Below are 27,128 nucleotides of genomic sequence, written 5' to 3' on the forward strand. Positions count from 1 at the left end.
TGTGCACTGAAAATATGCCAGACATTACATATGCAAAATTAAATTAGCCGTAATACTTGTCTACGAAAGAGTTTGCAATCCAGTGTGAAAGGCTTATTCTTATGGGACAGTGTATTAAGTATATTGTCCATGTACAGGGTGTTATGGAGCATTCTTAATGAGGAAAGGCATCCAAATGTAGCCCCTTGGAGGCCAAGAGAGTTACAAATGGTTCCTGGAGGAAATGGAGGAGTGAATTGGGGAAGATGGGCTAGAGTCAGGTGAATTAGTGGAAATAGGGGAAGGAGGACCAGCAGACAAGAGCACTTCAAATGGAGAAAATACTGTTCTCAAGCCTCTGGACTATGAGATTGCATAATACACGTGGGGAGCTGCAAATAGTTTGAAATGCTTGGATCAAAGTGGGAGAGGAGATGGTCTCCAGTATCTCCATTTGTAAAAGGGACTCCTTTGTCCCTAACATTTATGACTTTCAGTATGGGGGAAGACAGAGAATAACTCACTTTAATTGAGATGGGTTGGGCAGTGCAGCATGTGGTAATAGATTGTTCCACTTTTCCCTTGAAGTTGCAAATATATCTGAATAACTCAGTCATTTATTTGTTCATCAAAGGTTTATTAAACGCCTATTTCATGTCAGGCTCCATGTTGAGTGCCAGAGATCCAGAAATTTGTAAGACCCTATAATTTGAATGTGTTTTAAAACGTTGTACGTCTTAAATACTTACTATGGGACATATTTTACTTACTAGAAGACCTCATTCTGAAGAGTATCGTTTTCAGGGAAACAACCAGTGACTGCTTCGAGAGGAGAGAAAATTTCCAGCTTAGCTCTGGGCAGCACATAGCAGGGAACATGCGTGAACCCTTGGCACTAAGTTCCAAGCACTGTTCTAAACACTTTATGTAAATTAACTCATTTGATCCTGACAGAAATTTTTATACTATTACATATTGCTTATTTTAACCACAAGATACTCTTAATGACAGTGGTCTTTCCACATATTTATTTTACCAGCTACTAATCATTACATTCCCATAAAAAATAATAAAGTCCCAAAGACCTTGAGAGTCAGAGGCAGCGTCACTGAGAGGTGAGGGCAGGAGGAGTAATTGTATTCTGCCAAATGGAATTTTTTCAAACCACCAAAGAATTCTCCCAGAAAAGTGAGTCCAAAAGGCAGATATGGTAGCATTCCCAACTAGTGGATCTAGCGATACACTTGATTCTCTCTGGAGCTATGTCTACTAACATGAACAGCAGCATCTTCCTACAGGTGGGCTTGCAACAATGTCATTAGGCCGTACCAACCATGGTTTAAAAATAAATAGCACTGGAAACCAAAGTGTAGGCACATGCACAGTTTATCATTGCGCCCTCGTGAGGTCGGAATAACACACTTTCCCTATGGTGACCAGAGAGGCAGAATGGCGGTGTCTGTTCTGAATAATGGAATTACCACGTCTTTCTGGATTTCCTCACACACTCAGTGGAGGGCCTGAAGAACATGGGCGGCAAGGCCATGCTACCTCCGCCTGTGAGCTGGACACAAACGAGGCCTCTCCTGGTGTTCTTGGTTCACGAGAACAATGCACCATCTGCCTTGTACACTTGCATTTTCTCCTGGAGTCTATGCTGAGGCCCATGTACACAGGACACAGCTGACCAATGAGTTTTCCGGATTACGCATCTTCTGATGTTTCAGTCTACTTCTTCAAGGGATATCCCAAGTACCTTTTCCTGGAGGGGGAAAAAGAGAAATAGATTCTTAAAATTCCAAGTTAGTGAAAACATACGCCTGTTAACTCTGCTCTCTTCTCCCAGGGATGACCCTGGGATCAGAGACCATAGCAGGGTTGGGGGAGGGTTTGGAAAGGTGGCTGGCATCCTTGGTATGCCTGAAAGGAAACCACCAGCTAAGGACTTAGGTTACACACCCAGGGCTAACAGGCTAGATAGGAAAAGGCTTTGATGCTGTTATTTAACATTCAAAAGAGTAGATAGGAAAGGATTGATGACTTTCTTTTACAAACTCCTCCTTTCAGAGGGCTAGAGAATGTGTGAGGTTACAGGAACTCAGGGTAACTATGTCAAGGGTGAGAAAAAAGGGCCAAGGAGTAAATTAAAATCTCATGGTAGCACCCTGATCGGTGGCTCAGTTGGTTAGAGCGTTGTGCCTATATGCCAAGGTTGCAAGCTCAATCCCCCAGTAGGGCGTGTGCAGGAGGCAGCCACAATGATGTTTCTCTCATCAATGTTTCTCTCTCCCTATCCTCCCTTCCTTTGTCTCTAAAAATCAATAAAAATATATTTAAAAACAAAAAAGAAACTCCTATTCATTAGCAGTCACTCCCCATTCCCTCCTCCCCAAACCCCAGGAAGCCACTAATCTGTCTCCATGGATTTGCCTCTTCTGCACATTTCATATAAATGGAATCATACAATAGATGGCCCTTTCGTCTGACTGCTTTCACTTAGGATAATGGTTTCAAGGTTCATCCATCTGTCAGTACTTCATTCCTTTTTGTGGCTGAATAATATTCCATTGTTTGAATATGCCACACTTGGTTTTTCTATTCATTATTGATGAACATTTGGGTTCTTGCCTCTTTCGGCTTATAAATAATGAATGCTGCTATGAACATTCATGTACAAGTTTTTATGGGAACATTTGTTTCCAGTTTTCTTGGATATGTACCAAAGAGTGGAACTGGTAAGTCTATGTTGCACATTTTGGGGAACTGCCAAATCATTTTCCAAAGGGGCTGGATCATTTTAGAATCCAACCAGCAATGTATGAGGGTTCAAATTTCTCCTGTCCTCATCAACACTTGTCTTTTTTATTTTAGCCATGCTAGTGGGTGTGAAATGGCATCTCATTGTGGTTTGGATTTGCAATTCCCTAATGCTGAAGTGAAGATGTCAAGCAAGCATTTTTTCAGATGCTCATTGGCCATTTGTATATCTTCTTTGGAGAAATGTCTATTCAATCTATTGCCCATTTTAAAAATTAGGCTATTTGTCTTTTTATAGTTGAGTTTTAAGAGTTCACTGCACATTCTGAATACAAGTCTCTTATCAGGTATACAACTTGCAAATATTTTTCCCCCAATTACATGGGTTGCCTTTTCATTTGATGATGGCCCTTAAGACAGGAAAGTTTTTTTCATTTTGATGTAGTCCAATGTATTTTTTTTTCTTGCTTGTGCTTTTCGTGTGGAACCACCATTGTTTATAGAACACTTTTGGCATTTCAGCTACATTAACTAAACAGACTTGAGAACTGGCCTGTGAGCCCAATGGATACTTATAATCTCTCTGGAAAAATGATGGTGATTTCTGGTCTATAATGATAGTGCAAACATGAGGGGTTATGAGAGCTTCAGAGGCTGGTGAGGAGAGCTGGAGTGGTGGGGAAAGGCACTGGGGCAGAGGAAAAGAATAAGCTGAAATAATGTCCAGAACTCTATCCTCTTAGCATTAGTGAAGGCAGCTTGAATTTAGAACACTTAAGAGCCTTAGTTGTTCAGATCAGCCATATCTGGTACAAAGGTGGGAAGTAGACAAGAACAGAAGACAGGTAGCTCAATGGGCATTCACTGAAAATCATGGAGGGCACTTCAGTCCCTTAAGCAAGATTGGCGGTACTTTCTCTGAGAGACTAAGCCTGTTTGAAGGCCCCAGGGTCAGGCTGGCCGTGCCTCAAAGAGACTCAACCCTGCTCCTGGCCCTGGAGCATTCTAGCGGAAAAAGAACTAACGACAACCGTGACAACATGGAGCAAAGGCCTATCTTCTGAAATTTAAAGCTCCGAGCAAAGCATTTTGACAGGTTGACCTGATGAGGCCATTTGAACATGAAAGTTTGAAGGAAATTTCAAGGAATGGGGATAAAGGATGAGGGAGGGGTTGAGGCTGAGGCATGGTGTGTGTGTGTGTGTGTGTGTGTGTGTGTGTGTGTGTGTGAAGATATCTATTTTGTTTAATATCAGGTTATTTAAAACAGATGAAAATTTCACTGTTTGCTTTTTAGTTTGTATCAAAATGTCCCTGTCAAAATTCTGGGTCAAAGCAGTAATGACAAAAATGTCACTGTCACCCTGAATCTCTGCCTGAGGATTCCCCCCACACTCTCAGCATCTGAGATGATGAGAAGCGGCCTGCCTCTCCTTGACTCACTGCCAGACGTCCGCTGCCTGCAACATTTGTGAGCACAGAAATGATATCTATCTAAACATTTCATCTCTCAACATCTCCTCATTTCCTGTGATATCTGCCCAGTCCCTCTCCCCCCGACACACATACCCCATGTACCCTTTGGGAGCTCAGTAAATATTTATTGGCGATGAAGATAATCACTAAAAATAGGTTCCCATCAATGGGATCTATCTCTTGCCACTCAAGTGTCCTAAACCCATGAGAACTGCTTCACGGATGTGTTCCCTTTGCTTTTTAAAAAAACCTTCAAACGTCCCGTCCCATCTCCTCTGAGATCTGGGAAGATCCTTCGGTAAATAGCGTGTACTTACCCATCCACCGTGCTGCTGCACCCACGGCGAGAAGTTCTCTCTCAGGTACTTGGCTCCAAAGCCTAGCACCTTGTTCATGGGGTGGTTGTCAATGGCGTTGAGCTTGGCGGCGACGTCGATGGCAAGAGCAGCCTTAAAGCCCCGAGCTTTGACCTCTGATTCTCCTCTGGTATCTATCCCCCTTAGGAACTGGTCGGTGATGGTCTTGAAAACAGAGTAGGACAGCCCGTCCTGGAAGCTGTTCATCAAAGCCTTGTCTTTCTTCAGCTGTGTGCAAGAGGATACGCATTCAGTGGAGCAGCTTGGCCCAGCCAGACAGACCCCCTCGCTCAACAGGGGGCCACTACAACACCCTTGGATAACCCGGGATTCCAGTCCAACCCCGGCACAAGGTCCTGCAGAAGTGGACCAGGCGTGTGCCTGCTCTGTGAATTCATTTCATGGGACAAATCAGTGCCTGCATACCGCATTCAAGGAATGTTTCTGGAGCGCTTACAATGTGGATGACTGCGCCCCAGGCCCTCACTCGAGCCTCCCAGTCTAGTGACGATGACAACCAAGGCCATTCAGTCCCAAGGTCGTGTTAGGGACTGAATCCAGAGCCTGGAAACCACTGTCTTGGTTCAAACTCCTGCTCCAGCTCCTCCTAGCTGTGCAATCTCGGAGAAATTACGTAACCTCTCGGCTCCAGTTTTGTCACCTCTAACCGGGATGATGACAGTAACTGTACTACAGGGTAATTGAGTAGAACGCTTAGTGCAGTGCCCACATGGAGAAGTGTGCTTGGAACATCAGTAATTTTTCAGGATGCTGTGAGAGGTCAGGGCGGCGGGAGAACTCCCCAAGGGCATATGTTCACTGAGAACAAACCAACAGACTGAATTCATTGGTGCCTTTCCGTGGTTCTACTCATTCTGTTTTACCTCCCCCTGTCTATCTGCTCCACCTTCTTTGGAATTCCACACCTTTAACCAAAAACACGAGTATTGCTTCTGCTTCTTTGAAAAACCTGGGACTTGTGTCACCAAGGCAGACATCATCCTGATTTAAAGCCATCCTGGCAACGTCTATTAATATGGTGGTTGTCATGTGAAAACAGCAATGTCTTAGCAGGGGCTAAATGTTTACTTGAACATTCTCTAGCTCTGTGCCTGAGGAATGAGCTGAGCAGGTTTTCAACAAACCCTGTTTATAAGAGGGATATTCTGGGGATGCGTCAGGCTGTGGGAAGATTTTGGTGGAGCAGCGTCCGTTACCACCCCCGACATCCAATGTTGGGGGCCTATTGGAATCTGAAGCAGGAACGACTTCCGTCCTTCACACCCCACAGCAAGAATGGACTCCTGCTAATCAGTGACCCAGCTGAAGAAGCTAGACTCCAGACCTCTGCAGGGGCTGGGAGCCTGGACTCTGCCAGACAGTGAAAGAACCGAATGCCCCGAACACCTTCCAAGGAGCATCCTGCCTCCTCCCTGCCCCTCTCCTGCCTCTCTCCATGCAGCTGGCTCTGTGGCCTCACAGGGAGGTACAGTTGAGGCTGCAGGTGCTCCGGGGATGAGCGGCTTTGCAGACACTCTGCAGCCAGGGTGGGCCCCTCCCCGGTGTCACTGTCCCGCTCTGGTGAGAACTCACACCCCACAGCACAAGTCAGACCTTCTGTGTGTTCCTGCCAGAGTTCTCTACTGGGGAACCACATAAAACAAACAAACAAACAAAAAAACAACAACCAGCCCTAGCAGGTTTGGCTCAGTGGATAGAGCGTCGGCCTGCATGCAGACTGAAGGGTCCTGGGTTCGATTCCGGTCAAGGCCACATGCCCAGGTTGCCGGCTCAATCCCTAGTAGGGGGTGTGCAGGAGGCAGCCAATCAATGATTCTCTCTTATCATTGATGTTTCTGTCTCTCTCTCTCCCTTTCCCTTCCTCTCTGAAATCAATATATACATATATATATATTTTAAAATAGAAATCTTTGTGAAACACTTTAATCTGTCATTTGTAGAATTTTGCAATTTTTGTGAAAAAGATTCCTCTCTTTAACAAATAGTGAATGCTTTATTTGAGGTTAAAAATTGATGTATCTATAATTTCTTTATTGCTAATAAGTTCCTAACAACCTTAAAACCCACTATTTCACCTGATGTAGTGAACACATAATGTTTCATTCTAATATTCTAAAAAAGTTTTTTAAAAAGTAATAAGATCATGATGCTCATAGATATCTCTAATATAATCCAACTTAGAAAGATAAATATCTTGGCCATAAGGGATACTTGGCATGTGACTTATAGATATGTAGAATTAAATCTCTCTCTCAAACCCTTAATGTAATTATCCTCATTCCATTTCTAGGTAAAGCCACATCAGTGACTTTTTTCATTTGATTATTTTTGATTACTGCCAATTTGGGGTCCCTCCAAAATTCATATGTTGAAATTTAATCCCCCCTGGGATGATATTAGGTAGTGGGGCCTGTGGAGGTGATTAGACCATGAGGTTAGAGACCATATATATATGGAACAACTATGTGCTCTACATAAATAATGCCAAGTATCATCTCAAATCATCAAGAGAGTGTATCAAAGGGTTTTTTTTTTTTTAAGTGGTCATTTGTGGAGGAAAGGAAAAGCATCTCTGTTCATAATGAGAGGGGTTGCCTTCGTCCCGCCTCCCAGCCCTGGCCTCCCTGACCTGCTGCTGGTCACTGCTAAGGCCGCTGGAAGGAGGTTGATGAGAGCCACCAGCTTCGAGCTGTGAGGAACCCTCGGGGTCCTGGGGTGGAGCCCTCCCAGTTCAGGAACTGAACTGCGCCTGGTTATTGGCATCTACTTGAATTCTTCTAGTGACAGGAAGATCATTCCTTCCTGAGGCAGCCGCACGCACTGGAAAGGTCATTCTTAAAATGGGGAGATCCCCATCACCCTGCAACTCCTACCCACTGATGTTAGTGCTGGAGCACAGGGGTGTCCTTAAATCCTGTACCATGTTCTATTTTCTGCTTCCTCTGCACCCCTGTTCACCCCCTACTTGTGGCCCTGACCTTCATACACCCCTTCTCTTTAGTCTCAAATCCCTGGTTTTCTCATTACCTCTCCTTCTACACCATCTCTCATGCCCTTCAGCTCCCTGGGCACCATCCTCGGGGCACCCGTCTGACAATGGCATTGAGAGAGCAGCACAGAGCACTCTGTGCCTGGGGTGGCCAGGGCCATGCCCCCTCCTGCAGAAGCCCCTTGGGCCGGACTTCTTCCCCGGGGATCCTGGCCAAACAAGGAACCAGGTCCCCAGGCCAGTCCCTGACTGACAGACCCTAGAGACAGCTGGGCAACCTGTGGGTGACGGGCATGGAGGCGGCGGCGCTCAGAAGCCCTCCGCGTACAGGGGGAGCCTGCTCACCACCTCTTCATCTGGAGGCGCCTCTCACATGTTTCTCGTTGGAATGACGGGTCTCGACTTCTAAACGGCAGGAAATCCAAAGTTCCAAGTAACACTAACCGGCCTCCCCAGCCGAATTGCTAAGAGCCCTGGAGCAGAGAACAGTCCAGCCACTCGGGGGAGATTTCAGAGGAGGCTCCAGGCCCGAGCAGCTGTGGGTCACAGATATCCAGGCTGCAGGGCCAACACAAGAGTCTAAACTTCCCTGAGGATCAGTTACATGGGGAGCTAGGCTCAGAATTCTGTGCAGCGAATCTGTAATTTATTGGTGTCTTTTCTTACAATAACAAAGTTACTTTTCTCCTTTCCAGAAATTCCAAGGAGGCTCCAGGAGGTTTAGTTATGTTTTCCAAAGTGATTCATTTTTGAGACGCTGCCAGAATGAAGAATTTTGATTCCAAGGGAAATAAAATGTAGGACTCAGTATAAACCAGAACGTCGACAAGGCGTACAAGTCGGTTCTCATGTGCCAGTGCATGGGCACCGAAACAAATCGTTAGTCCAAACTCCATACCTCTCTTTCCATCTGATCCCCCGAGTATTTCAGCAGCTCGACGATTTTGGCTATTATCTGGTCTTCTCCGTCTGTCGGGAAAATCCAGTTATTTTTTTTTTTCCCAAGAAAAAAACAAATCTTAAATTTTCCCAGTGACCGTGCTTAGCCTGGTTAGGGATGGAGGAAGACAAATGCTTTGTAATTCTTAGAAAATTAAATCATACCTCCCTTTTGCTGATTAGGCACAAACACTCCCAGATTCCCTCTCTTTTCCTTTCTTCTTCTCCCTCCTTCCCTGAGTCCCCAGTTCTCACCATGAAATTCATCACTCTATTTACTGTAACAATGTTGTTGGAGATGTTAGTTCCGCTACACATGATCCTGTCTCTAAAGGTATTTAGGGGAGATTTCTCCCTGGTCTTTGGGCTTCTCCTGAGCAGATGGTGCTTTTCCCACATGGACCCCATCAATTCCCCATTTGACCACACTCCTCCTTGGTGTTAGCTGCTAGACAAGGTAGAGCCAAATTCATGCTCCCCACCCCCACACCCCCCGATCTAAGAGGGGGTATAGTCTTTCTGCCCTGAATTTTGAGAATTAAACTCACTTCTAACCCACCTTATTTTCCTGCTGTTGTTTTCTTTTTCCATTGTCCTTCACATTTATTTTATGATACCAAAATGTCTACTTTGCACGCCGTGTCTTTACAACAAGGTGGGGTATAAATAAATAACACTGGTAAGTTTTCTCCCACCCCAAAGGCTAAAATGGCAGGGGGATCCAGAGACGGCTCTAGTGGGTGTGTTGTCGGAACGGGGGAGGTGGAGTAGCAGGGCTTTTCTTGTCTCAAACATGCTGACAAGGAGACATGAGGGAAATGGTCATTGCCTTAGCACAGAATCCAAACGGAGAAAAGCCAGTTACCGAGAGAACATTTTTTTTTTTAACTTATGGCACAATCTCTAAAGTCATGGAGTCCTCATGTTTGTTCTTGATAAAAGGGAGAAAGGCCAAGAAACTAATCTAGCACATCCTGTCCCAAGAAGGTCAAGTGAAGGGCAAGGTACGTGGGAAGTCTGGGATTCGAGTCACCTGGGAGAAGAAAGAATGCGTGTCTCATCGCCCATGTGCAGTTTGTATCTGCTGCTGCTGCCTCTCTTGGGGAAGGTTGTAGCGGCCCAGATTCCCCATGTGCACGGAGGGTAAGAGCCTTAGCGTTGGCTTGGCTTAGGGCTTTGCTTTACATCGCCAGACACGCCCAAGGGAGCAATAAAGGGGAGACACTGTCTCCTCCGCAGACTGAGATGTGTCCCCCTCCAGCTCCTCGCTCTAAGCCCCTGTGGGAGTTTTGGTCCCAACAGCACAGCACAGGGTGGTGAGCTCACCACGTTGCTCCCGTGGTTGGAAGATACTTTTGCCTCGTGCTTTACTGTGCCGCAGACCCAGGTCCCACCTCTGCCCCTCAGCCCCCACTGGAGTTTGGGGGACGACAACTGGGAGAGAGGGCTGTCATTAGTGGGTGTGCAGGACTGAACTTCCCCTCCTGTGGCACTTGGTCCTACTCCCAACTCCAGAGTTCCTGCGAGTCCAATGGGATCTAAGGTCCTAGCTATTGCTGCAGTTTTGGTAACAACTGACCCAGTCTGGTCACTGCTTCTCAGTTCTGCTTCATGTTCTGCCCTAGGCCTGGTGTCTGACACCCATCCCCCTGCTTTTTCACAGGAGCCCAAAGCAATCTACACTAATAAAAGAGAAAGATGCAAATTGACCTTACCTTTGCCACACCCACCAGCCAATCAGGAGTGAGTATGCAAATTAACCCAACAAAGATGGCGGGTTAATATGCATATGCAGACTCCGAGCAGCTGGGCCAGATGCAGGCTTCCACACTGCCCCAGCCACTCTGGGCCTCTGGGCAGCGTGGGAAGGTGGAAAGGCAGCTCCGAGCCGGAGCGAAGGTGGTGCTGGCAGCCAGGGGAAGGAAGGCCTATTCTTGCATGAATCTTCGTGCATCGGGCCTCTAGTATTATATATACATCCCTGGGCCGGTGCTCAATCCATACCCGCTGCACTCCCATGAGCCAACTGGTCCCTGGCCATTGCTAACACGATTACATCTAACACTGCACTTCCCCCTGTGGACAAAGTTGATCGCACGCTGTGTACTTTTCCCTCGCCCTCACCAGACTTTTCTTTGGACTTAGCAGTGAGCTTGGCATGTGGCTTCCCTCTGCTGGCACACTCCCCTGGCTTGGGCTCTCAAGCTGAAGGTCAGTGCCTCCAGCGGGCTGCCGTTCTGCCCTTGGTCCAGGTCAGCTGAGATTCCTACATCGCAGAGCCGAGCTGAGTCAGGACATGGATGCTCATGTGCCTCTGCCTGGAGACGCCCAGCCCCACACACACTCTCAGAGGAGAGCTTACCTTTCTTCCCACTTGCAGCTCTAGGCTGGGAGCTCAGGCCCTCTGAGCGACAGAGGGTCCTAGGAGCAAAGTTCCCTTGACGCTTGACGCTTGCTCCCTGGGTGTGCTCTTCGGGAGGTGGCCAGGAGTAAACAATTTCAGCAACTCGGTTGGCAATGGAAGCAACTTTGGGGTCCACACCTGAAACAAGAGAAAACGGTGCTGAGAGCCCTTCCCAGAACTTGGTGGCGATATTGGTATGCACAGTTGCCCGATCTGAAAAGAAGCCTAAGAGTGTGTGTGCGGGGCAGGCCATTCCTCAGAAAGCACTGGCAGTTGCCTGGCAGAGGCTGGGATGGGGGAGGAGCCCACCGAGGAATGATGGCCACTTTGAAACCAGGATCCTTTTGCACCCTCTGTTTGAAGTCTTGCAAAACTAGGGTCCCCTTCCCCTTTGTGAGGGAAGAAACACAAAAGGGAGGGCTTAGTTCTTTGCTTGAGGAAATGCTCATTATGCTTTTATTTTTATTCTGTTTTTTCCCCCAGACCCTTTATAGTTTGGAGAGCTGGCCCTTATGTGCATAGGAGGACATTCAATAGTTTGACAAGCCTTTGGGGGCTGGTCACTGGAGAAAGATAAATATCCCTGCTCTCAGGCCATATTCATTACTCAAGTCCATTATCAAGTAAACACTGAGCTCTCCTTGCTTATAAAGTCACGTGTTTCCTCTCTCCTTCAGATCTACTGGGAAACGTCCAACTAAGGCTGATTAGGAAGAGAGGACACATAAAGTGCAACCCACAACCTTCAAGAATTTATAATCCAGGAAAAGAGCACGGCATGTATTTGCACACGTAACTGGTGAAGCAAAAACATTTTGGGATGTGAAGGTTTCAAGGACAGTGGCTCACTGAATGTCATAGCCTGTGAAAGACCCTGGGGGGATATGGGGTTGGTGGGGTGGGCAGGCGGTATCTCTGACTTGTTTGGGAGCAAAATGTTCATTGTTGATTCATTACCTAAGTCCTTAACTTTTAGAAGCTCGTACAAGCTTTATCTTTGATGCCATTTGAAGCAATTGTATTGTGTAATGCTTGAAAGTAATACTATTTCATTTACAGGCTTGAAGTAACAGAGAGGGGTTTCGGCTGGAAGGTGGCTGTGTCTGGGAAATCCCCTTATAAATCAGGAAAGGCGAGAGGCAGGGCCTGGGTCTCAGGAGGGACTGTGTAAAATGCAGGTTCTGACACCCCGTGGAGCTGCCACAGGGACACCTGTGCCTCTCTCCCTGGACTCCTCCGTGGCGTGTGTCTTGGTGTTCTCCTTCCACTCCCTGGGCATCCCCAGAAGGGCCCTGGAGACTGCTGCTCGGCTCCTATGTCCCCTTTTAAAAAAGGCATAATGGCTTCCTTAAAAAGTCATGCTCCATCCATAGGGTTCAATAACAGATGTGTGAATTAGAGAATAGAGATGTCAAGGACAGAAGAATCAATGCCTTCATTCCCATTTAAACAACCAAACTAAATATACTTTCCACTTTTAAATCACCTTCTTGCAGCCCAACCAGCCTCCTCTTGAACTCTCAGCACCCACAGCCCTTGGCAAGGATATGGCAAGAGGCTGGATTCCAAAGCCAACGGGAACCTTCGTTTGCAGTGTCCACAGGACACGGGAAAGAAGAGCGTATGTTTTCTACCTCTGTGACCTTGTGCAGCCTAAGATGATCAGTGCATGGTTCTCATTATGCCCCATCTTGCACCCAAAGAAAGCAGATAAAGGTCCCAAAGGCTGTCCCTCCTCACCCCCCACCCCCATGTGGCAGGGCAATCACCGGACCCTGGCAGTTACAGAAGGACCCAACCTGACTTACCTGTGTACAGTGTATGGGTTTCTCAGGGGGGAGAATCATAAGCAAATGCATTTTGACTCAGATGAACGAGCTCTAGTTAAGATTCCCATTTTGAATACCTTAACCTTAAACACTGAAAAAAGAAGAGATTCCTTTCTTGTCAGAGTAGGTTCCACCTGATCGGCAAGGGGAAGTTGGGTGGGGGTGGGGAGAGAACAGAAAGGCTGCCCAGTCTTTGGCATCTATTTTGGGGGGTCACTGTGGGGCTAAGGAGTTGGAAAGGTGCCGTTCAGCCTTTGGCCGAGACTTTTGATTTAAAGAGAAGGGGCAGAAAGTCTGGGAGAGATTTCCATACGGTCGAGAGTGCTATTTCCCACCCAGTATCCGTTTTCTTCTTCTCTCCTGAAATGTCAGAGGCAGCAATGGTTGCAGCTGAAAAACTCTACTTCCCAGCCTCCCTTGCAGTTAAGAATGGCCAATGTGATGCAAGAAGAAGTTGGGTGCAGTTTTAAGAAAGCTCTCTGAAAAGGGAGCTGAGTTCTTTAGAAAGAAGACACCCTTTTGTCCTTCCTTTGCTGCCTCTTTCTTCCTCCTTGAAATGTAGACATGATGGCTGGAGCCACAGCAGCTGCCTTAGGATATAAGGTCATTTTGAGGTTGGAAGCCACTAGCTAAGGGATGGAAAGAATAAGAATCCCTAATGACTATGGAACTACCATGTCAGGCCTGGGCTGCCAAACGCTGGTCTTCTTTTATGGGAGAGAAAAGTAACCTCTAGGCCACCTGGGACACCTGCTGGGACAGGACTTCCATAGTGACAGATATGCCTGAAGGCTGGGGCCCAGGCCATTTTTGCTGGCTGTAAGCAGGGTCTCTGGAACCAGAGGGAGCACACAGCTCTTCCTAAAATGGAAGATGTTGATGCTCAAGATGAAACGGAATTCTGTCTGTCTAGGCAAGAGATGTGCTTATGAGTATGAGGCAAAGAACAACACAGTGACTCCTGGTGGCAAACCGAACAAAACCAGAGCCACTGGGGGAAAGCGAAGTCATGCTCACAGAAACAGTCGCATGGCTCGTGCTAAATTCTGAAACAACCTTCCTGCTAAGGCCAATGGACGCCGAATCTGTGTAATGCTGTACCCCTCAAAGATTTAAACTTACTGAAAAGAAAAGAAATAAAAGTAAATTTGTAAAAAAGAAAAATAACCTCTACACTCTTTAAGCCATAGCTCTCCGAGTTTGTCACTATACGTGTGCTGCTGAGCCTTTCTTAGCTGTCACATTTCACATGTAGTGAATCACAGCTGTGGGGAAACCAAGGATTCACAAGTAAAAGAACCTGGGTTGGTAGTTTCTAAAAAATTGGTATTGACATCCGTTTTTCTACATCATAAGACCTCGCCGTACTAGACTCTGGTCTTGAGACATCACCTCATAGTCCTCAATTAAGCCTGGAGCCTGCGTCCTGGAAATGGCAGCCCAGGGTTCATTGTGACCTTTAGTTAAAAGAACCTTGGGGATGCCAACTGCTGAGCTCTGACTTACATGCGGCAAAATAGAAAGGGAATTTGAGGCTCTCTGGGGTCACACCCAACATAAAACCAACTAACCACCCACACAATTAATTGAACAAGAAAGCAAGGAAGAAAAAAATAGGTGAGAAGAGAGGATAACTGTGTAAAAATGTTTAAAGCTAAGTCTACTTAGGAGGTAACTTTTTCTAGTTTTTAGGGATATCTCTCTATCTACCTATACAGACATCTTAAAATGTTAAGAACTAAATAAAGGTCAAGTGGCACTTGAGTAGTATGGAAATACAGAATGTCATTCATCTCAGGAAAGCCAGAAGATGAAAGTCTGTAAAATCATCTGTCTCCCGGCCAAGTCCAAAGAACAGGCCAAGCAGAAAAGGCTGTTTAGATGCCTTCAAATGGCTCTGTTAGCTCCAGAGCTCAGCGACCACGCCCAGCAGAAGGAGCTGCTGTACCACTGGGGGAGGGGAGCTCCCCAGATAATCCCACCTTCACTTTTGCTCTAAAATTCTATGTCTACTGGGAAGTAGACGTTTCCTTGACCATAGTGAATGATCTAGAGCTGTCCATGTGTGAGCCGATTCTCCAGGCCCGTCACAAGATTTAAAGACTGAGACATTACTGCCACCTGTTGACTATAGATAAGTTACACAGTCCAGTCAGCCCAGCAGGAGAGGAGTTTTCATTTAAAATCTGGGCATCAGGCACGACATTGTTGAAGGAGAAAAAGAAGCTTATGCCAAGCTTGGTGTATGAAGGTCAACTCTCTGACGAAGTCTCTTATGAAAATGTTTTATTCAATACAATGGATTTTGTCCCTCTGAGGGGAGATTTTGTAAGAGTGCTTCAAAGTTGTCTTTTTAGAGTGGTTTAGACTTTGAAAAGTATTTCTGTATGTAGCTACCTGATCTTTCCAACTCTCCTAAGAGCTAGGGAGGGTGAGATACCCCAATGTACAGATGGAAACACAGAGGCCCAGGGTGGTGAGTTGACTTACCCCAGGAAGAGAGGCAGCCAGAGCCCCTGGCTAGAGCACTTCCCCTTATACTAGTACTGGTCTTCGACACAGAGGTTTAGGAATTTGGGCAGTAAGCTTATTCATAGACAGTGAAGCCAGAAAACCAATCCCATCACCTTTCACTGACACCCTTTCCTCTCTGCTCAGTCTTGAGAAAAGTAGGGCAATTATTATTAAATATCAATAACTTGGGAAACTGAGGCACAACGAATGCCTTGCTTAAGGCTGCATTACCAGCTGGGAAGTGATGAACTACCATGCATACAAAGAAGGGAAAGATTTAGTTGAAGGAGAAAAAGAATCCCATCAAAGCCTACCTTGGTTCTCTAAGCGCTGCTCCACGTTGGAAAGGGACCTAGAACATTGTTGAGTGTGAAGACCACCCTCATACTCCACTCTCTTTGAACCCTGAGCCTGGATCTCCGTAGGCAAGCTCTCTGAGTCTTCATCCTTCTCTGCTACTCCAAAGAGAGATCTCCAAGAGGACTTTTTCTTGGTGAGGTTTATGGTCTTCTCACTAGATCGGGAACTTCTGCAAGGCCATGACTCGTTTGCTGACCAACTCCCCAGTCCTCTCTGGGACAGACTTCTGGTCCTCAGCAGCTTTGGTGAGAAGACAGCAGACGTGCTCTTGAAGACATGGTGTTTGGCGTAGAACTCCAGGATTTTGAATTCAATGCTGTTTGGGTCATCATCATCCAGGGGGATCTCCTCCAGGTCGCACGCACTGGTGGTGCACATGGCGGGCCTGCAACGACAAAGTCCACACGTGTCCTCTACCTGTGGGCGCCTCCTGTCGGTCAGGAGAGACAGGGGTTAAACTGAATGAACATTTATTAAGCATCTATTCAGTTTGTTCTGGGAGGTGGGAGTAGTCAGAGATGGAAAAGTCAGGGCTTTTTTTGAAAGTTCAGTCTCATAGAGACACGAAGGAGAGACCTGGACATAGATAATTCCAAACAGTGAGCTAGGACTGGAGCGGAGGTGCAGAGCCAGGCGAGGAAGATGGGGAGGAATAGAAGGTGCAAATCAAGGGCAAGTGATGGATCTTTGAAAGATAAAAGGGTTTAGGCAGGTGGGTGGATAGTGGGGCTAAGGACAGGATGGGTAGAAGAGAGTCTATGGATGAATTTAGGACGTTCGAAGAGTGGTTAGCCGGGGACTCAGCATGTGGAGGGACAATAAATGAAGTGGCAGTCGGGGCCAGGTTATGGGGACCTTCGAATGTTAGGCTGAAAGCTTTGCATTTGCTCATGTTGGTCAGTCCATACATTTCAAAAGGAGCCCTAGACTATGGAGGGCAGCTAAAGGCCTTCTTGGGAATTAAAGGTCTTCTTCTAGGTGAGCAAATGAGAAGGCCAGCTGTCTGGGTGTATGGCCCTTCCCATCTTCTCTCCCTTCTTCCTTTACACTCTACTTTAGCCTGTATAGATCTGCGTATTTTTTTATTGAAAGAGAGAGAGAGAGAGAGAGAGAGAGAGAGAGAGAGATGAGAGCAACACATTGATTGGCCTCCTCGTGCACATTCCCTACCGGGGATCAAGCCCACAACCAGGGCATGTGCCCTAATCAGGAATCCACCCGGCAACCTTTTGGTGGTACACGGGACAATGCCCAACCAATTGAGCCACACCAGCCAGGGCTGTTTCTATCTCTTCCCATACTTGGTACTTCCATTTCATCTAAAAAAAAAAAAACTGCTGTTTTTAACAAATTTTAAGACTACTGATGGAGGCAATGGAGAGCTTTTCAGTTTTGAGCGGGAGAGTGATGTGATCACAGACATGGTTTAGGAAGATCAGTACAAGAAAAAAAAATGACAGGGAGGGAAGGGTTTCATTTTCATATGAATATCCAAATAGATACAATAAACTGATTTTGTTCAATTTAAGCCTTCATGAAATAATTCCTTTTCTGGTCCCCTGCTGGGAAGGCATTTCTTTTTGTTAAAAGTCTACTTTGCTTTCTTCTGAGTGAAAGATGTTGCTTAGCAATATTGAGACCTGAGGTGGGTGTGAGTAACTGAAGTGGACAAGGACTGTGCGACCTGAGACACACAAGGAATGAGCCCAAAAGGATGCGGCGAGAGCGGGCCGTGCGGGCAGAAGGCTGGGCAGCAACTTGGTGTGGAAGGGGCTGAGCCCAGGCCAGAGCCCAGAGCTGGAATGTGTCAGGAGGGGATGGCTGAGGTGTTTCATTTGAAGCTCCCTTTTGAATTGGACAGTCCAGGACACTGTGGGCAGAAGGACATTTGGATCCTACAGGAACTATGTACTGGGTAGAAGGGTGAACCCTCTCCTCAAACCATAATATTATGCTTCCGTAGACACCTCCATCTAAGTTTGCGTTGTTTTTTTAAACAAAACCTCGGACCTTTCTCATGTAGCGTGAGGACTTTAAGGGTGTAAGGGTGTGTGTGTGTGTGTGTGTGTGTGTGTGTGTGTGTGTGTGTCATTGTTGGAGAGAGGAAGTCAAACTTATTTAAGAAACAAGTTTGCTAAATGCTGATTCAGGAGCAACATCAGAAAGGAGGGAAAGCCACTGAGGCCACGAAGGACCACAAAGTCCTTCCATTTGTGAAAGGAGTTTTTGTTGTGCTACAGGCTAGAAAGGGAGTACTTGGCCCACACAACAGGCAAGGTCAAGGACGAGAGAGAAGCAGAGAGCACAGCAGTGCTGAGGCAGTGGCCACCCCAATGAATGGGGCAACCCTACAGAGGGGGTGGGTGCTGGGACCAGGGCCTGGGAAGCACTTGGCTCAAAGAGAATGCATGGAGACATGAAAGTATTACTTAGGACACTGTAAATGCATTTGACAAGTGTAGGCTTATTTTTCCTTACTAATCCTCATTGTGAATTAAGGGAGAGCTATTGTTCAATGGACAGCTAAGTCTTAAAGCAGCAGTGAGCTAGGTTATCACACGTAGGACCCCTTCTGCTCTCAGCTATTCCTTGTTGAAAGTAAAAGCCCAAGGTCTGGGTTTTGGAAACTTACACCACAGGTTTATGCTTATGTTCATGGAAACAAGGCCCTGAGTGGAGCTCCTGAGCTCTGGGTCAGAGCCAGGAGGGAAGAACTAGCTCCCTAATCAGACCCATGAGACTTGTTCTTTTTCTTTCTTTAAAAAAAAATTTTTTTTAAATTGATTTCAGAGAGGAAGAGAGAAATAAAGACATCAATGATGAGAGATAAGCATTGATAGGCTGCCTCCTGAACGACCCACACTGGGGACCAAGCCTGCAACCCGGGCATGTGCCCTGACCAGGAATCAAACCATGACTTTGCTTCATAGGTCGATGCTCGACCACTGAGCTACACTGGCCGGGCAGTTCAAACGGTTCTAATGCCGCTTTTGTTTGAGAACCGCTGAACTTTAGGGACATGTTGCTCGTTGGCGTAAAACTTTAAAGAGCACCATTTTGGCTGAGTGGCTGAGTCTTCATATAGTGGTTTTAAGGAAACTAGAAAAAGGCTAATTTGGGGCTCTGTGTGGCAAGAGGTGGGCAAGACAGTACCATCGATCAGCCATGTCAGTCACGTTTATTTATTTTTTTGTCTATGGCTGACCCTGCGAGTGTATTAGGAAAATTCCTTCTCCTCTGGGCTTCACAGTCCTTGTCTGTAAATTCAGGGAATGAGAGTCCTGCTTCCTCTGCCTGTTGTGGGGTTAAGTGAGGTTGCAGGTCTAGTGCCTCGTGCAGCAGGTGTTCGGTGATGGTCCCTTTGCTGCCCTCACTGAAGACAGTGAGCTACCTGTGATTCCCCTGGACTGCAAGGTCAGGGGGCAGGGCCAGCCTGTCCTATGGTCAGTGTGATAGCCCTAGGAACCAGCACAGTTCCTGACCCAGAACTTTCTACTTTTGGAGGCTAAGTAGAGACTATCAGAAAAAATTGAAGAGCTGATTCTGAGGTCTGGGTCTAAAGTGCGCACACCTGGCGGCAGGCATGGGTGAGTGGGAGGTGGAGGGGAACAGGTGGGCCTTGCCCCTCGTGAAAGCCTAAGACCTGGGGTGGGCTCTGCCCCACCCTAGAGAGGGTGTCGAAACGTGTTCCATTCAATGAATAACTCGGGATCCGGCTATTATACTCTGATCACCTTATATTTACATACTCTCTCCTTATCTATAGCAAACTACACCAACTTACTCTCCAAAGCAAGGTTACACAACTCCTTTTGTTGGCCTCTTTTCCTTCCCAGAGTTCTTTTCTCCCAACCCCCCAAATGGCCAAAGTCCTTGGGGTCTCCTCTGGCTTGTCCTTCAGGAGCCCCACGGTGAAGGCGCTGGGGTGTGGGAACAGAGGGGGAGCCCAGAGCTGCGGGGGAAGCACCTAAACTCCTGTGAATGCCAGATACACTTTTGGGATTTTTCTAGTCCTGGATTTGTTTGTTGAGGTTAGATTTCACTTCCCTGTGGGAGGTAACAGATGCAGGAAAAGAGGAAGCAGGCTGCCATGACCAGGGCCCCAGGTAAGCTGGGCAGAACTTTGCATGGCCTGTCCCAGATATGAGGGGTGTGGAGGTCCCCTGGGCAACAGTCTCTGCCAAAGAGCTAACTTGCATTGCTCTGGACACAGATAAGACCCGAGGGTAACTCATGGGTGGGGGTGGAGGACAGATCCTCATCTCCAGGGAAGTTCCCAGACCAAAAGATGAACTAAACTTGGTCTTCCCCTTGAGCTTCCCCTTGAGCACCCTTAGCCCCAATGCCCTTAAAAGACTTTCCTTCCTTCTTACTAATCCTTCCTTCTCCAAACTTCAGGCCTTTGAATGTCTTCATTCCTTCTCCCCTGTTTGTCATTTCTGAGTATGACTTGTTCTTTCATCCTAAGGTGGGCTGGAGAAATGTGGTAAAATGCCTTAGCTTTCTCCAATAGGATCTAACTGAGAGACAGAGCCTTAGGTCAAAAGGACCAAGACTCTCATGGTAGGACAGAGAGTGCAGGCACCAGACAGGAGGGAGCTTTCTAGAGGGGAGAGAGAGAGATTTCCCATGTTATCTGGGCCTGGTACTCAAGGAAGTCCCCATGGGGTCTGCCAAGACTAGACCTTGTGCCCAAGTCCCCTCAGGCTGCTCATGACTCTGGGCTCAAACCCAGGACTCCCGTCCTCAGCCCCATCCCTGCTCCAGAGAGGAAGTCAGCATCTCCATGGACCACTGACCTGCTGGCATGTCATCACATAGGACATATTCAACGAGAGACAGCTGCATCGTATTAAAGGTGATTCAGCCCGTTATAGAATCTTTTTTTTTTAAATATATATTTTATTGATTTCTTAAAGAGAGGAAGGGAGAGGGATAGAGAGTTAGAAACATTGATGAGAGAGAAACATCAATCAGCTGCCTCCTGCACACCTCCTACTGGGGATGTGCTCACAACCAAGGTACATGCCCTTGACCGGAATCGAACCTGGGACCTTTCAGTCCGCAGGCCGATGCTCTATCCACTGAGACAAACCAGTCAGGGCCCGTTATAGAATCTTAACTGAACTATCCCAACCGTCGGTAGCAGAGGAGAAATGAAAGAGAAACCTAAATATCTTCTTTCCCTTTCTTGTTTTAAAAATGTGCTGAGACTGACATGGTAAGAACTTTTTAGTCAACTCAGTAAACGTCTCCCCTAGTTAGATTGTCTCATGACTAGTAAAACCAGGACTGAAGACCCAACTGTGTCCTCCCGGGAAGGCTGAGAACGAAGACAGGTGCTTCCTGGTGTTACCTGGTCTGGCAGCTGTCAGTGGTTCCTCCGGCTTCAGGTAGGTGGCAGTAAGGGTATTTCTATACCTCAATCTCCCTCCACGAAATGCAAGAGGAAACGTTCACCAAGTCTTCGTGGCTTCTCATTTGGGAAGGTTTGTGGGATCTAAGACTTCATCTGGTGGGGCCTCCTCAGCGTTAGGACTCAGGTTGATGAAGTAAGCCTTAGGGGGAAGGATTGCCACTTCCTGGTTAAGCCCTGCCCCCAGCTTTTTAACTGAAGGAGTGGCTGACCTTTGCCCGTGTAATTTGACTCTAAAAAGGTTCTGCATCTTTTTTTTTTTTAAGTTGGCAAGTCCAAGTTTCTTTATTTTATTTTATTTTTTTATTTTATTGAATTTATTGGGTAGCAAGGATTCTCACTCCCCTCCAGGACAATTATGTGGGTATTTTCCTGATAGTTTTTTTTTTTTTTTTACTTTCTTCTGTTCAGCAAATGTTTACTGAGCACCGATCACAGGTGTTATACAAATACTTAATCTTAACTACATTGAGAGGCAGGTGTTATGATTCTCATTTTACAGATGAGCAAACGGAGGCTCAGAGAGGTCAGATATCTTGCTGGTGGTTCTTATCAGTTAAGCTGATATCCAAACCCTGGTCTTTCTGGCTTCACACCATATCATGTTACCTCTGCCTCTCAGAATCAAAGATTATAGTCAAATGGAACCCCTGGAAAAGCTTTAAAAATTGCCATAGTAAAATTCATAAAAACTCATTAAAAGATCCTATGCCACAATTCTAGGGATAGAATTCCTGCTGTTTACACTCTATCCAAATTCTTAACCAAAATAGACATTTGTGGCCATACTATTGATCATGAAACCATGAGAATATTAAGCAAAAAGATCCATGGGGGGGGGGCAAATGAAGAGTGATTATGGAAAAGTCAGTTCTTCGGTGACTCAAAGTGAATTTTAACCAACAAAACTAATATTTATTGCGCATAATATACATCAGTCTAGTCAACTTAAGGGGTGTTAAATATTAAAAATGTTTTCTTTTCATTTTAAAAAACAGTCATTTGGGGGAAGATGATGTATATGCATTTAAAACAATTCAAGAATCAATAAATGCACAAAATCAATAGCTAAGCCACATACTATGGACTACAGTTGTTACTGGAGCTCAGAAGTACATAGCTTAATGGCCGTGGCTGCAGAAACCATTTAGAATCCCACCAGGTCTTGGCAAGGTGAGTACGAATACAGGAAGGGGCAGTCGGCCCAGGGAGGCAGATTCACTGAGGACAGAGAATGTCCAGTAATCATTCAACTTCTCATTTCTCACACCCAGCAAGCTGGCATGTAATAGAGATGGGACCTGATACATATTATATTCAAAACCAAAACCAAACCCACTTTTCTCCTGATTCTAAAAATATACGTAACATTGTAGAACAATTGCAAAACACGAAAGGGCACATATAAAGCTGTTACTAGAGAACCCATGAATGGACATTGTCATCTGTGGTATGCGGTTTTGTGTGGCTATGTACCCGAGTTTGAGAGCTTTCAAAACAAAATCAACTATGGATATCGCTTCAAGGAACATCTAGATAAAGCAATCCAGTTATTACCCAAAGAACCCTTTTTGTATTATCTCAATGCAAGACACTGTTATGCTGTCTCATACATCCCCGAAAAAGATGGCTGCTACTCTGTTTGGAAAAATACCATCCTCAACTGTACAAGCAGCTTTGCAAAATTTCCTTAAGGTTGAAGATCTACACCCTGGTTTTTCTAAATCAAATTACATGTTCCTTTCCAAGTGTTACAGGGATCTTAAGCAAACAGATGATGCCATGAGGTTCTACAATTTGGCAGGGCAGCTTCCTTGTCTTACCAGAGAGGATAAAGATGCAGAGAAAGAGGTGAAGAAAAAAAAAAAGCAATACCTTGAAGAAGTAAAAGAACTTAGTCTTCAACAAATCAGATGTGGTTTACTAAATACTAAACTTACCAAAGTTTTTTTAAATGTAAGTGTAATATGCTCAGAGTTGAAGGTAAAGCCACATTCCTGTAGAATGCATTCACTAGTAGCACGACAACACCAATCATGTTATTTGGAGAGGTCAGTTTCTCATAATGTCAGCATAAAATGATCTTAAAAAATGTATGCTTTATATTTTTCCTGACAATAAACTATAGTCTTCAGGAAAAAAAAAAAAAAGAGGAAGTCTCAGGGGTAAGTCAGGGTTCTGGCTAAACTGAACCTGATAAGATTCTTGCTAAGGGCAGGCCATGTGACCTGGCAGTACCTGGCTGTTGGTCGGGGATGAAGAATTTTGGTCAGATATCAAGGGTGGGAGATTCTGGATAAACTGACTTAGCAGAATTCTTGCCAAACCTGGGCTCTTAGAGAGCATGCCCAAGGAAGGGGCTTAGTTGGGCTCAGGGGAGCCTGAATAAAGTTTGGTCAAAGAGAGAGTCTTTGTCAGTGGCTCTGACAAAATACAAATACAAGAGTGGAAAGGCCTGCAGTACTCGTCAGATTGAGCTGAGGTTCTTGAAAATGTTCATACCAAATGGAGGGATTTTCCAGATTCATTTACAGCAACAGGAGGTAGAAAGGAAACAACACCACCCCGATTCAATTTGACTTCCTCTCTTCTCTACCAAAGACACGACTGGGAGAAATTAAAGTTTAGATACAGAGTGGGTGGCAGAGGTGTGTTTAACAGGCCCAGGGTAGGGTGAGCCAGGGTGCCTGACCTTTGATGGTGCCTGATGCCTGGAAATGACTTGCACAGTTTTCAGGCAGGCCTCAAAAACCCTCACACTGATGCTAATTGCCTGAAAAATCCTGCCCTTGACTATTACCCACTGACTTAGGAAACATTGGAACAGAGAGTTCCATGTGCTCACTGAGAGTCGATCAGGACAAAGTACCATAAACCCATCTCCCACCCACCGGGGGTGTCTTTGATGGAGTGCATGGTCACTGCAGCAGGACATTTGGTAAAGATCCCAGGAGATGCATGCAAACCAGTGGGGGAATTGCAGTCTAGAGAACACTGTAATTGCAATACTTTATGCTCAAGGTCAAACAGGAAATTAACAAAGGTCCTCACGTCTATATCCTGTGCTGGTTCCACTCACCACCTGCCTCCTTCCTGCATCTACTTGTTGAAATCTTTCAAACTCTGACTCAAATCCCACCTCTTTTTAAGAAGCCTTGTTGGCTCCCCCAAGTTGAAGCGGTCACTCTTTCCCCATAGCTACATCATAGCAAGTTTTGAACATTTATCATAGTACTTATCAGTCTTCTTTGATTTAGAGTCCATCGTCCATGCTTCTGTCTTCACTCTGTTTGCCTGAAGAGCAAGGAGATAATTTATTCACTTTAGGATCCCACTTAGCACATGCATGGGGCTTTATATACATTAGGCCACCATACAATGATCATTGACTTGGTTATTAAGTCTGTGTCATGTGGACTATTTACCTTAGAAGAGAGAAGCTTTAGGGAGAATGACTCTCATGGGGAGGAAGGATTAGATTTGACTACTCAGCTCCAGAGAACAGAATGAGGATGAAAGGAGCTAGAAGTCACCAGGGGATGGATTTGATCTTCCTGTGTGGAGAAGTCTCCACAGTGACAGTCACTTAATAAGGAGATGGATGCCTCCTGAGAAGTCAGTTCCACCAGTACAGGCGAGGCTACAGAGTAGCATACATCCCCGAGATGCCGTTTGCTACCTGTGTTTCAGCATCAATAAAGATCTTGATGCCATTTTGAGGTCCACATGCAATCACAGACATGGCATATGCCTGGGACACCTGGTGCACCAACAGGCTGGAGACAGGGCCCTGCACTACTCAAGCAGACGGACATCTCACTCAGGTTCGTTCTTGGCTCTCACTAGCCCAGTGTGCAAACGAGCCTGCCCCTTTCTCTATTTCCTCTGTTTCTTGCAAAATCCCTTCCCTCACTCTTTTCCACCCTCCTCATTGCTGTCCTGTGCACCTAAGTCAACTTCATGCTGAACTCTACTGCAGGGAAGTGTCCTGACTGTCTCACAGTTATAGCCTGACACCTAGCAGCTTAGCTTCAGGTTAGAGTGATATTTAAACCTCGTCAAGCATTTTCCCACAGAAGCCCCGAACCCGTCTCGTCTAGCCTCTCAGTCTTAGAGCTAAACTTTTTATATTTCTTCTGGCCACTCCATTTCATGTTCAAATGTTGGGTCTCCCTGTTTCTTTTCTGTTTGGGCCCCGGATATATTCCTATAAGCTTTTGGTTAAAGCCCGTTCTGTTTTCACAGCTCCTCACCAACAAGTAGGTGCACCCTCCGGCATTGCTCTCAGTACCCTGTCTTCCCTGTTTCCAAGGCTTCTTTCCAAGACTCCCAGCCTCTGCAAGCCAAGGTATTGATTGTGACCTCCCATTAACACCCCCGCCCCCGAGGTCGACCCGGTTGTCTTTACAACACAGGTTTGCTCCCCATCTTTGGCTTTGAGCGCCTCTGTCATCTGGCCTCACTCCTAAGGTTCTTGCTCAGAGAGGTCAGGTCAGTGAAATATCTCTTATTCATTGTAAACATAGTCTCCAAAGCAGCTTCTCTCACAACATTAAATTCTAGGTGATACCAAACTTAAGAGAGGCTCTATTTCAAAGGTTCATTTGTAAGAGGCATGTCTAATCTCACTCACATCTCCCCCTTGCTGTAATGTTCTTCATGGCGCTGTGTTTTGCCCGGCCAGCCCAGGAGAGCCCATTGAACTTGTAGGTTAAGTGAAGCAGCGGCCACAGAATCTTCGGGAGTAATAATAGCGATACAGAACACAATCGCCGTGTGGGGCAGCGTTTCTATGGGGAACGCTCTTCAGAGTTCCGACTGGGGCTGCTGCAGTTCCTAGAAGTGTCAGCAGGTAGAATGAGCATGCCCCCACCTCCATATTAAAAGAAAAAAAACCCACACTACAGTTTATTAAGGAATTCCTATGCACCAGGCAGTGTACACTGATGAGGGGAGTTACATTGCTTCATCCTCACATCAACCCTGTGCTTGGGGCAGTGTGGGCACTGCTACTACCCACCTTTGACAGGTGAGTGAATGCAGCCACTAGAACGGCCTCAGTGACTTTGGACAGGGGTTCTAATAAAGTCTGGTGAGTGCTAGGAAAGGAGCGGGAATTCCAGAAGATTGATTGGGTGAGAAAGGAATCCCAGGGGCAGCAGATGGAACGAAGACGGGTCGAGGTTGGGGACGGTAGAGACGTGTTGCAGTGGGACAGTCTAGACCAGTGCTGGCGACCCTTTTGAGCTCGGCGTGTCAGCATTTTGAAAAACCCTAACTTAACTCTGTGCCGTGTCACATATAGAAATTTTTTGATATTTGTAACCATAGTAGAACAAAGCCTTATATTTTTGATATTTATTTTATATATTGAAATGCCATTTAACAAAGAAAAATCAACCAAAAAAATGAGTTCGCGTGTCACCTCTGAAACGCATGTCATAGGTTCGCCATCACTGGTCTAGACTCTAGAGGCAGCTTGGCTCAGTGTAGGAAGTTTTTAGACATCATATATTCTCTTCCCCGTGACTCATCTTTGGCAAAGGGATCCGTAGGTTCTGTTATACAGACTTTGAAACAATGAAGAGTTGCCATTGTCTGCCAATGAGAAGGAAGAGTGGCCGTAGGTGGGTTGAGTCCTGGAGGTGACTGAGGATGGTGCCATAGAGTTCGGCCCCAGCTTTTCACCATGCCCTGTGCCCATGCTTATGACTTTGCAGTGCCCTCCCATCATGAGTAGAATGATTTACTGTGTCCCTCAATTCCAGGTTCAGTCATGTGGCCCTGGGTTCGAGGCCAAAAGAGTCCCAGAGAGCTTTGCCCTGACATTCTTAAGCCTCTGAAATAATACCTCTTAAATTCTTGTATGAGACACTTAGTGGTTGAGCATCAATCTATGAACAAGGAGGTCATGGTTCGATTCCTGGTCAGGGTACATGCCTGGGTTGTGGGCTCCAGCCCCAGGGTGGGGTCTGCAGGAGGCAGCCAACCAATGATTCGCTCTCATCATTAATATTTCTATCTTTCTCTTCCTCTCACTTCCTCTCTGAAATCAATAAAAATATATTTTAAAAAATTTTTGTGTGAG

General features: G+C 46.1%; 1 protein-coding gene across 2 annotated transcripts; it reads right to left on the reverse strand.

Annotated features, from left to right (window-relative positions):
• Positions 1-595: 595 nt before the first annotated feature.
• BCL2L14 (BCL2-like 14 (apoptosis facilitator)) lies at positions 596-21,229 on the reverse strand. 2 transcript variants are annotated; one of them, XM_014540205.1, is made up of 6 exons: positions 20,981-21,229; positions 15,579-16,054; positions 10,880-11,059; positions 8,477-8,547; positions 4,530-4,796; positions 596-1,741 (listed from the first exon to the last, which is right to left on the reverse strand). In XM_014540205.1, exons 2-6 carry the CDS (start codon positions 16,000-16,002, stop codon positions 1,703-1,705), a joined length of 981 nt encoding a protein of 326 aa, XP_014395691.1. In that variant the 5' UTR covers positions 16,003-16,054; positions 20,981-21,229; the 3' UTR covers positions 596-1,702. The 2 variants fall into 2 exon arrangements, with proteins under 2 accessions (XP_014395691.1, XP_005866876.1); XM_005866814.2 differs by having other exon boundaries at positions 15,579-16,009; positions 20,981-21,224.
• Positions 21,230-27,128: the final 5,899 nt, after the last annotated feature.

The sequence above is a fragment of the Myotis brandtii genome, unplaced genomic scaffold (assembly GCF_000412655.1).
Source record: "Myotis brandtii unplaced genomic scaffold, ASM41265v1 scaffold237, whole genome shotgun sequence".
In the NCBI taxonomy this organism is placed as follows: domain Eukaryota; kingdom Metazoa; phylum Chordata; class Mammalia; order Chiroptera; family Vespertilionidae; genus Myotis; species Myotis brandtii.

What these genes read in the sequence shown, in the direction of transcription:
- BCL2L14 (XM_014540205.1), bottom strand. Translation starts at nt 16,002, where the DNA reads ATGTGCACCACCAGTGCGTGCGACCTGGAGGAGATCCCCCTGGATGAT. An exon ending in GGGATCAGATGGAAAGAGAG is followed by an intron (nt 4,797 to 8,476) that starts GTATGGAGTTTG and finishes TCTTGCACACAG; the next exon opens with CTGAAGAAAGACAAGGCTTT. An exon ending in TGCAGCAGCACGGTGGATGG is followed by an intron (nt 1,742 to 4,529) that starts GTAAGTACACGC and finishes TTCCCCCTCCAG; the next exon opens with GAAAAGGTACTTGGGATATC.